We start from the raw sequence: 10,919 nt of genomic DNA, 5'->3' as shown, positions 1-10,919 counted from the left end.
GCATTGCAGATTTGTCATTGGTGGAAATTATTTACGTTTACATCATTTTACTGATAACTTACAGCTTATATTTATTGACACTTTTTGAGAAAGTGGGACATTTATTCAAGGCTGTAGCTTCTTGTAGAGACAATGAGATTGTGTGACACTCCTGAGTTGAGAGACTTTTTACTCAAAAGCAGGGTTGAGTCTTATTTCATGAACTCAGGAACTGAGTTTTTTTTTTTTTTTAGTTGGTCAAGTGTTTCAACAGCTATAGGCATATTATGTTGCACCTGCCTCATGCCTCACTTCCCACAACATGTAGGCAAAGAACTTATCTTCACTGAGTTCCTGTTTGTCCAGGTGTGTACTCTTTTCTTTTACAGCTCTTTCATATGAACCACCTGATTCAGCAGTGTGTATTAGTGTTTGACCCAGTTACCAAACTGCGACCTGAGGGATAAAAAAAAAAGAAAAGAAAAAAAGCCCAGATAATATATGGTATGCAGTTGCAGAGAGAAAGATGTCACACTGAAATACCCCAGTGAAAAGATGTCTACCCCCAAAAGAAAGAAGACAAAGTTTACGCCCAAAAGCAGTTGAAATGAGCGCAAAAGTAGGTTAAACACTGTCAGAAAGGCCTGCTGAACACTGCAAGAAGTTCCTCATACAATATGAACTCAACGGCAGTAGAGAGGAGGAGGAGGAGGAGGAGGACCCGGCTGAAGCTCAGGGGACGCCTAGATCACATCCGGGGCCGGTTTATTCTAATAACGAAACGTCCAACCCGGAAAAAAAGACAAGTCGTCTGTAATCCGATCACACAAACAAACACACGGTAGTGTGAGAGTCCATTGCACGCCGGTCTTCTAAATATTTGCTGTTCGTGAAAGTTGTTAAAAAGTTTGTGTGCCATGATCGTACGTGCCAAACTCGGCTCGCTCCTCTCTGCGTCGTAGCGCTGCTGCTGGGCGCTGGCTGTGGCGCACACTGACTCTCCACAACGTGTAAGTAGTCTGTTCACTTTATGACAGTTTCTTTCTGATTGTGTGCATTGCCCCTTTCTCGTGTGTATTTGTGCGCGTGTGTGTGTGTGCGTGAGTGTGCGAGCGCGAGCGCGAGTGGTACAGTAGGTGTGGCAGATCGTTGAGTCGTTGGTGTTAGTGAGTCAATGCAGGTCATCTGAGAGCTGAACAAATGTTATGCTTGTCAGGTGCTGCTGAATAATTCTGTCTGATCACATTGCATTTCGTGCTCATTATTGTGTTGGACGTACACGCCCATAACTGTGAGACTGGCTTTCAATGGCAACCTTCGCCGTACAATGACTTTTTCCAGTAAATGTCCATCAGTTTCAACCTTCAAGAACCCAAGGTGGCATATTCCAGTTGGCCGGCCAAACAGTCCCAACAGCAGTTTTTTTGTGTAATTGGATTGCAAGCAATCATTCATAGTTGATAGAACAAGTTATGTCCAACTGGTGTCTGTCGAATTAACTTGTCAAAGCCAGCCTATTTGTCACAGATAGCACTTTAAAGCCTGTGAAAACAGTTAGTTGCATTCAGGAAAAGTGTAGGAGCGATCTTTGAAGTCTGACGCATAAATGGGTTTAAAAGTTAAATAGCTTGACTTTTTCTGCCCTTATTCTTTCTCTCAAATCCCTGAATGCTTAAACCAGTCATCGGTTTGAATCTGCTCAGAAACATTTATACTATTCTGCTCTGTCAGACCGACATGAAGCTGAACTTGTCTACAAATAAAGCAGAAGTGTAGGAAAGTTTAATATATTTACCCTGAATGTGGTAAGACAATAACCATGATATCACTGCTTTGATCTAAATGATCTAAATGTCTGGAACACACAAACTCTGTTGTTACTTAGCGCTGGATTTGTGTGTTATGTTCCTACATTTAAAAACCAGGGCACTTAAAATCTCATTCTGTCTAAATTATACTTATTGGTTAAGTTTTGCCAAAGATGCCACAACCTCACCACTGCTTCTCCATGTGATGGTTAAGCCAGATGTTTTCTGATACCCAAAATGGTTTATGAGAGTGTACTTGTGTGCGTGCGGGGGGGAGAGAGTTGGTGCACCAGTCTCAGCATTAGTATCTGTGTGACCTGTGTGGCACCTTCCTCATTTTTCCGTTGCACCCTGAGTTTCTGCAGAAGTCTTTTGTATGTTTGACCCGTTTCAGTGGCAGACCTGCACAAATGACGCATTTGAAGTGCAGCTCAGTTTCAAAATGAGGCATTTTCTTACCCACTGATTTAAAAATAGCTTAACAGGAGCTCCAAAGGCGCAGTGAAATTGTCGTTTGTGTGTCTGCTGGTATTTCTTTGTTTCTCTTGTGTGGAGACTTGTGTGAATGTTTTCATGGAAATGTTGATCATTTTCACCTCATGGAAGGCTATGGACTAAGAGAATCCTGTAAAAGCTCTGGCAGAAGGGACAATTATTCAGGCCTGATTTTATATATATATATGTGTGTGTGTGTGTTATATGACTGTCATGTTGTAATCTATTTCCTTGAGTATAAAGAAAAAAGAATAAGTCACAGATTTGGCCTGGTTAGCCATCATGTTACCTTTGTGCCTTTTTTACATTCAAGTCCTTCCATAAATTGAAACATGTACGCAAGTAATGTCCTGGAAAACTGAATGTTGAAAAACTTGTTTTGGATCTACTCGTGTTGTGCATCCAGCAGTATGCAGTTTGTCAAAGCAGTTACTTCACTTTAGTGTTGAAAGATGAAAAATAAAAGACTGAGTGTTCCCTTGGTCACATATGGAGGACAGAAATATGCAAAGAGCCAAAAACCTTCCAGCTCCTCTCAAAAATCCCAGTGAAAAAAAAAAAAAATTTTCTGTGTGATTTATGCCGATCGCAAACTTCTACTGAAAAACAACTAGTGTTGAAATATCAACAGCATGTCTGAGGAGCTGAATGATACATGATCGAAGAATTACTCATCAGCTCAGTAAGTAGCAGGCATACGATCATTTTAATGAATACATCTCGCCCACCCCCCCTCCACCTCCTTCTATCGTTCTCCTCCTTCTTCTCTGTCCAGTGGAAATGTGCGTGTGTGCAGATCTTGAGTGCAGTCTGTAATTTTTGGCTGTGGTGAAGGGCCTCAGCTCAGCCTCAGGCTTTCAGGGTTTGCTGCTCAGCCTCAATCACGTCACATGAAAAACTGCTGAGTGTGAGTGGGTCTCTTTCTTCCTGTGTATGTGTGTGTATTTGAACACTAAATGAAAGATGATTTACCCTCTATATCTGCTGGTCTTTGCCTTTCTCTCTTATTAGTCTATTGCTCTTTTTACATTTAGCCACATATTGTCCATCTCACGTCAGTCTTTGCCTTTGTGATCACCCTAGGTGATATGTGATAGTGGCAGTATGCCATATTTGGACCGGCTGAACCGTGTGTGCGGCTTTCTGGACATTGAGGAAAAGGAGAATAGCAGTCGTTTCCAGAGACGATACTTCATCCTTGATACACAGGGAAATGCTCTGCTGTGGTATATGGACAATCCTCAGGTGCTCCTCACAAACTGTGCATACATTACACACACTTACACAAACACTAAGAGGGAAAGAAAATGATCAATAGCATGCATGGAACCTTGGACTCTTGAGCTAGGGGTGAGTCTATGTTTTTGTGTTTGCATGCAGAACCTGCCCAGTGGAGCCAGCTTTGTTGGCAGCCTTAGATTAACCTACATCTCAAAGGTAAGCCAGTTGCTTGACTTCTTTGCCCCCACTGTGGGCTGTAGTAACGTTATGACTGGTAACTATGCAAACCTCAACATTCGATTTGTGTAAACCAACAACTAGCATGTGTAATCAAAGATTGTAAGTGCACAGGATCTCAATGTTATCTGCAGTAACAAGTACACGTCACATGCAACATTTGGCTTGTGTAAACTTTTTGAAGCTTTCCAGACGTCAGTGTGCTCACTAAGATGATGACATCTGGCTTCACTGCACTGTGCTGACAGCTCCACCTGTCTCAAAGATAAAAGATACAGATTCTTCTCTTCTCTTCTCTTCTCTTCTCTTCTCTTCTCTTCTCTTCTCTTCTCTTCTCTTCTCTTCTCTTCTCTTCTCTTCTCTTCTCTTCTCTTCTCTTCTCTTCTCTTCTCTTCTCTTCTCTTCTCTTCTCTTCTCTTCTCTTCTCTTCTCTTCTCTTCTCTTCTCTTCTCTTCTCTTCTCTTCTCTTCTCTTCTCTTCCGTTTCATCTCTTCTCAGGTAAGCGAAGCTACGCCGAAGCAAAAACCCAAGACAGAATTTTGCTTTGGTGAGTTTTCAGGCGAAACACTGACTCTTCCTAGTGTGATAGTACACAATGTCATTAATCTTATTAGCACCTGTAGTAGTCAAATCTAATGTGGTTACAGTGTATTTAATGAGACTCGTCTCTATTTCCTCAGTTATAAATGCAGTTTCACGGCGGTACTTCCTTCAAGCCAATGATGTGACTGACATGAGAGACTGGGTGGCTGCTCTCAACAAGGCCAGCAAGATCACTGTAAGTACTACACACATCTGTGCACACAAACATGGTAACTATAGCTTGATGTCTTATTATGGTTGTGACAAGGGCAGTTATAGATTGGGGATTTATTTCCACCTTAGCGCAGGAAGCTGTGTGGTTGTGAGACTGAAACCAGTTTGGCCCAGGAGTGTGCAGATGCCTGTACATTGTCCACAAATGCCTTCTCTCAAAGTCGGTGAATGGGCAAATTGTGAATGTGATGATACACGCAATAACGCAAACAAACACATGCGTCACTGTGGTGAAGGTGTCAACATTTAGTTTGCACATTTGCATAATATTTGAGTATTCACCCATCACCCTCTGTGGCCAGTATCATCCAGATGGCTCACGGCAGCAGGTGACAGAAAAGAGTGTTTCTCCTCTTCGCTCACCTGCTCATTGACACAGGAAGCAGTGCTGCTCACTCTCTTTTTCACTTCCCCAATCGAGAGGGTAGCTGCTCTGCTGCTTTTTCTCAGCTTCCTTGGCCTCATTGAAAAGTTGTGTGAAGCAGAATGGACAGGATGTAGATGCAGCATTAAAAGGGAAACAGACTAATGAAAAAAAATAATACGCTGTTTAAGTTTAGCTCTTGAAATGTCTCCTAAAAAAAAAGAACTAGTGCCATCCTTTGAAAATACTTTGTTTCAAACAAATGCCATAAACTTCTTAACATAAAGTACATAAATATTAGCAGCAATATATATATATATATATTTTAAAGTAAAATCATTATTTTAATCCCTTTGGCTCATATGTCATTCTGTGTGGCATTGGTGTGCGAGCAGTTATAGCTGCTGTAGATTGGACTAGTTTAAGCTGCTTTATGAAAAGTTTTAGTATCCTACAGTATGTCAGACAAGAATGGGACAACATTCCAAGAACATTCCTCTCCCAAATGTTCAGCAACTGGTTTCCTCAGTTCCCAGATGTTTACATTCTGTCGTCAAAAGAAATGGGGATGCTACACAGTGGTAGACATTGCCCTGTTCCAAATGTTTGAGACATGTTGCGGCCATCAAAATTAGGATGAGCAAATATTTTTCATGAAGTAGTAAAATGTATCACTTTCAACATGTAAAATATTGGTTTACGAGATTTGCATTGCAGTCTGTTTATTGTTCACATTTTATGTGTCTTAACATTTTTGGAGTTTAGGTTGTACATATAAAATGCATTCTATAATGCATTGTACGTACAGCTGAAACAAGTACATGTTTAATGAGATGGCTTACAAGTCTTTAGAAGCATACTGTTATTTTACCGATTTATTTTTTTGGTGAGCTGCATAATTAGGTTTTACTTTCACTGTGGCACTTACATGGCAAAGGCGATTCTCAAAGAACTGCAGAATCCTGACTATTTTGTAGTTCTTCTGTTTTAATGTCAAGACCCCCATTCCCGTATGGCAATAAATATTTGGCCCAAACATGGCCCATAGCTAAAGTATGTTTTTTGGCTCATATTTTGCCTTGAATAACACTGTTCACTCAGAGTTAATGTGACTGCCTAAACTCAGACGTGGCCAAAAAAAATTCTTTGGACCAAGCCTGGCCTTCGCAAAACTTACCAAAGCCCTACATAGGCCCAGCTTTTGACTTATTGGCCATGTCTGGGACACAGAACACTTGTCAGTTTTGTAACTGAGTCAGAAAAGCATGCAAAGTAGCCAAGATTAGGCCGGGTTGAAAATAAAACCTATACATTCCCTTACATGCTATTATCTGGGTTGTTAATGTTATCATACCCGTCGACAGGTTCCTAAATCTTGCCCTGCACCTCCAAAGTCTGATGTTACCACAGTGATCAGTGACGTCCAAGCAGGGAAGAAACAGCAGGCCTACAAGACTGAGATCATTGGTGGTGTGGTGGTGCATACTCCCATCCAGGTAAAGTAGAGGAAGCAAGAACTGAGCTGATTACCACAACAATTGCCGTGACCCCAATTAGGCAATATGCCAGAATGGAGAAATGGCAAGCAAAGAGAGGTTATAAGTAGTATAATTTTTCATTTGTTTTCAAAAACATGTAGTGTGTTAGCTAAGATATCTGATGATGGTGGTTTCAGTGACTGTGATTAACTGATGACAAAGATGGTTCTGATTAAATGTTGTAGAATGAGAGCGAAGAGACTGAAGGGAGGGAGAGGAAGGGAAACAGGCCTGGTGTGCTGAGATGTGGTTACTGTGTCAAACAAGGAAATGTGGTGAGTGCCTACCCTCTTTCAACAGATTAACTCTGCATTTAAATTAACACTGAGTTTACTGTGGTGTATGTTTTTAGAGGAAGAGCTGGAAGAGGCGGTTTTTCACCCTAAATGACCACGCAGTCAGTTACTACAAAACTGATATGGTGAGGAACGAGCGTTTTTATGCTTTCCTGCCTCTAATTGATGTTCTCAAGTGACTGTGGTCTTTGTGTGGATATGTCCCAGGACAAGGAGCCTCTCCGAGCCATTCCACTGAGAGACATTCAGAAAGTCCACGAATGTCTTGTCAAGTCAGGGTGAGTCATGCATGAATCAGAGTCAGACTCTGCTCACATTCTGCTTCCTCTCCCCATAGTTATCCATCTTGTACAGAATAAAGAAAACAAAGAAAGTATGTGGATATAAGCAGACAATTCACGCTGAAGAGGTACAAATATCATTGTGTTGTTGCAGCGAGTATCACTTATGACAATGTTTGCTGAGGATAAAGTTTGACTCATGTTGCATGGGTGTTAGTTTTATATGATCATCAGCATTTAAGCCCACAGTAAAGGCAGATTAATGAGTTAAAGTTTGGAGTTTGGAGTCATCTTTTTAAGTTAAGATGTTTTTTCTTTTTTTAAATAAAGACTGGACAAAAGTTTTTCTTTCTCTTCTTGTTTGCACTTTTTTGGCTTTTTTTTTTTTTTAAACCTTTCAGATTTTTCCTTGTAGGATCTTCAAAGTAAATTTCTTTCATATGATATACACATCTTTAGCTTTTGAAAAGAAATCAAGCAGCATGAGACAGTACAGTTTCCACACTGCTAAAACAAGGGAGAAACTGTTCATTTGAACCACTACTGGTACGTGGTGAAAATCTTGTGTTTATATTTCAGGTAAAATTAGATATGAGGAGGAATACCAGGGACAGTAGAAAACAAATTTTTAGCAAGTTAAAGTGAACCCACTTTCTCTGTGCCTATCAGGGACCTCCTGCTCAGAGACAACCTTTTTGAGATCATCACCAGCTCCCGAACTTTCTATATACAGGTAAAATCTGGGCTTCTCTCCACATTGTTTCAAAGTTATTACTGATGTATTGCAGAGTAAATGAGGAGAATGCCCTTTCTTTATTTTTAGCTACACCAGTAAGCACGAGAAGACTGACAGTATATTCCCAGGTGTATCTGTCCTGATGTTTTGACATGTTTTCTCTAAATGCTCTGCTGTTGATGTGTGACCTGGGCACTTTTTTAAAGAATTGAAACAGTATGTTTTTATGAAAAGGGCACAGCCATCTGTTACCTTAACAACAATAATATCCGGTTCCTCCCCCTGGGAGAGCAGCTGACTGAGATGGCGGGCTCGGATCATATGGGAAGTCCTAGGAGAGAAAGAGACGGGCCGCAAACACTTTTTGTTTTTTCTGTGCATGAAAAAAAGGAAGTGTGAAAAATACTTAGTAAATTCAAATAAACAAAAACAGATTATATGGACGTCCATGGCATAGCCTAAGCACCGGCACCAAAAATGAGCTTAAAGTCAAATTAAATTTGCACAGGACATAAAAGCGAGAGGCCTTTATTTATGCTGTAAAGTATGACAATCCTAATAGCAACATAAACTGTGGTATGTATACATACATATATATATATATATATATATATATATATATATATATATATATATATATAAATATACACGTGTGTGCTTGTGTGTAATTAAATGTCTGAAAGCCAGAATTCACATTTGATAGATAGACAGATAGATGCCTCAATTGCATGAGCAAATATAATGTTTATTATAAGTGTTATAATATGAAACAACATCAGTGTGTCACCTTTTTAAGTATTCTTCTATATTTCTATATATCTATATTTTCAAACACAAAAGCTTTCTTAGGTGTAGAATGATTTATATTCAGCTGGATGTGATTAATTCAATGGATTGGGGATTATGATGATTTAAGAAGCTGCTTAGATTTTAGATTTGCGCACCTTGAATTTGAACTTATCCTGTTCCTTGTTTGGAAAATGGAGGTGAAAGTTGAAAATAGATCACATAGAGTAACCTATATAGATAAATAATTTCAGCAGAAATAACGCAGTTATTAGAGAACGCGTATTTTAGCTCGTATGTCAATGATTTCACACGTGGTGCCGTGCTGGAATTTATATTCTGGTTTTCTCTATAGACAGACTCACCGGAGGAGATGCATGGTTGGATCAGGGATATTGAGATGAAGATCCAGGAATTCAGAGGACCACCGAGGACAATGGTCTCCTCCCACTTTTCTTTTTGGGCAACTCGCCAAAAACAAATAACCCCTTTCTCTTTCATGGCTGCTTCTCATTAGAGGAATCCTGAAAACTCTCAGTTAGGATTTATAATGTTTTTTCCCCCCTCTCTCTTTAAATTGCAGGGTTTCCACGAAAAACGTGCAACTTCTCTCTATCGAAGTCATAATGCCTCCTGTGCATCTCGTGGTCAACACGGCGATGAGCGAAGACCTCCGCTGGTCAAGTCCTGCTCTGTGGCACCGGGCTGGCAGCCCTGGACGCCTGTTCCTCCATGTGAGCCATCCATCCAAGACATAGAGGATGAAGATGGCGTGTTCAGCTCCGTGCTCACTCTGCCTTCTCTCTCCTCCTCCTCCACATCTTCTTCCACCTCATCTTCTTCCAACTCCCTTTCCACCCTGACCTCTTGTCCCAGTGCATCCCCAGCACCTTCGACCAGTGGGCTGGGGATCCTCACAGCATCAGCAGATGTGGCCAGCGGGCGGCGGCGGCACCGCTCGCAGCCTCAGCCTCATACCGCCTGCAGCTTCCCCTTCAGACTGGATGATGATAGCATCCGCACCACAGACGTCTAGATCAATTTAGAGGTCTGTCCAGACTCCAGTGTGGACTAAAGTGTTGGTAGCTGTTTTGTAATGGTGAATGTGACTGCTAATGATAGTATTCCCTGTTAATGAAGAGACACTGTGACCATCTGCCCCAATGCCATGGCATGTGGTTGGGGGCCCCCTGCTGGTGTTGTAGATGCTTTGCAGATGAAGGATGCACCCAGCAGGAAGAAGGTGGAGGTACACTGTTGTTCACAGGACTGTGAAAACGTTTGATGGAGTGTTTTGGATTTTTATTACTTTTATTACTATTTTTTTTGTGCAACCTCCTTTGAAAACTTGAATAATCGTGTTAGTTGCTCATATAGAATCAAAAAATGATGGCACATGCTTTCAGTCTGTTGCACTTGACACTCATTGGTTTTGTATTACTGTCACCAGGACTGTTTTTTCTCGCTTAAGTATTCTCAGTGTTGAATGGCAACACATGTGTATCCATACTTTATATATATATACACACACACACATGTATATATATATATATATATATATATATATATATATATATATATGTCTAAGTACAAGTCTAAGTACACACGGCCGGTACAGTGAAACTGCGAATTGCTCATTAAATCAGTTATGGTTCCTTATGTGTGTGTGTGTGTGTATATGTATGTTTTTCAAGCTTCTTTTAACAAATAATGCTAAATATTTTAGTGTCTGTTGCGCCCAGCAGTGTTTTTGCTTCTTTTCACCTGAAACTGACAGTATGCACAAAATAACAAATTGTCTTCTAATTATCAACAAGCATTTTACTCCCAACATTCTCAATGTGTTTGCTCCATGTTTGAACATGGGCTTTTAATACTTGGCTAAAAGATCAATTGTCAGTAAACTGTGACTCCCCTCTGAGGTTGTAGCGTAGTTCCATAATAATACTGCAGTGTATCAATGGTACTTGTATTTAAAAGTAGTACGAGCATCAAAGTACAGCCAATCAGTTGGTTACCAGCTTTTTTTAATTGTAATTTTCTTTTTGCTGCATTTTGTGGAAAGATTTGCCACTACTTTTGGTAATTTAACTGTAATTCTGCACTTTGCATTTCTTTTTTTTTTTTTTTTTACTTGTGGTTCTTTTTTATGTTTTGTCTCAGCTTTCACAGCAGATGACTACAGTTTCCTCAGAAACTCTGTGCTCATACACCAGTGATCTCAACTTTTCTAAAGCTCACCTTGAAGCTTCATTGATGTGGTACCTTGTTCATTCGTGTTTCCGTTCTCTGAAGCTGTGTGCACTTATCTGCCTGTGTGCCATGTTCATTTTCTTTCTTGTACATTAAATGATGCTTTTTA

The 10,919-nt window shown here is 40.3% G+C and overlaps 1 protein-coding gene across 1 annotated transcript; it reads left to right on the top strand.

The window, feature by feature from the left end:
- Positions 1 to 727: 727 nt before the first annotated feature.
- Positions 728 to 10,919, top strand: plekha2 (pleckstrin homology domain containing A2). The gene is made up of 12 exons (XM_072388015.1): positions 728 to 989; positions 3,366 to 3,527; positions 3,663 to 3,719; positions 4,239 to 4,287; positions 4,421 to 4,518; positions 6,285 to 6,416; positions 6,644 to 6,733; positions 6,811 to 6,879; positions 6,962 to 7,032; positions 7,705 to 7,768; positions 8,913 to 8,996; positions 9,141 to 10,919. Exons 2-12 carry the CDS (start codon positions 3,387 to 3,389, stop codon positions 9,591 to 9,593), a joined length of 1,308 nt encoding a protein of 435 aa, XP_072244116.1. The 5' UTR covers positions 728 to 989; positions 3,366 to 3,386; the 3' UTR covers positions 9,594 to 10,919.

Source organism: Leuresthes tenuis, unplaced genomic scaffold (assembly GCF_036924035.1).
Source record: "Leuresthes tenuis unplaced genomic scaffold, fLeuTen1.0.hap1 SCAF_6, whole genome shotgun sequence".
Classification (NCBI taxonomy): domain Eukaryota; kingdom Metazoa; phylum Chordata; class Actinopteri; order Atheriniformes; family Atherinopsidae; genus Leuresthes; species Leuresthes tenuis.
The sequence above is the reverse complement of the archived record's forward strand: the minus strand, read 5'-3'. Positions and strand labels throughout refer to the sequence as shown.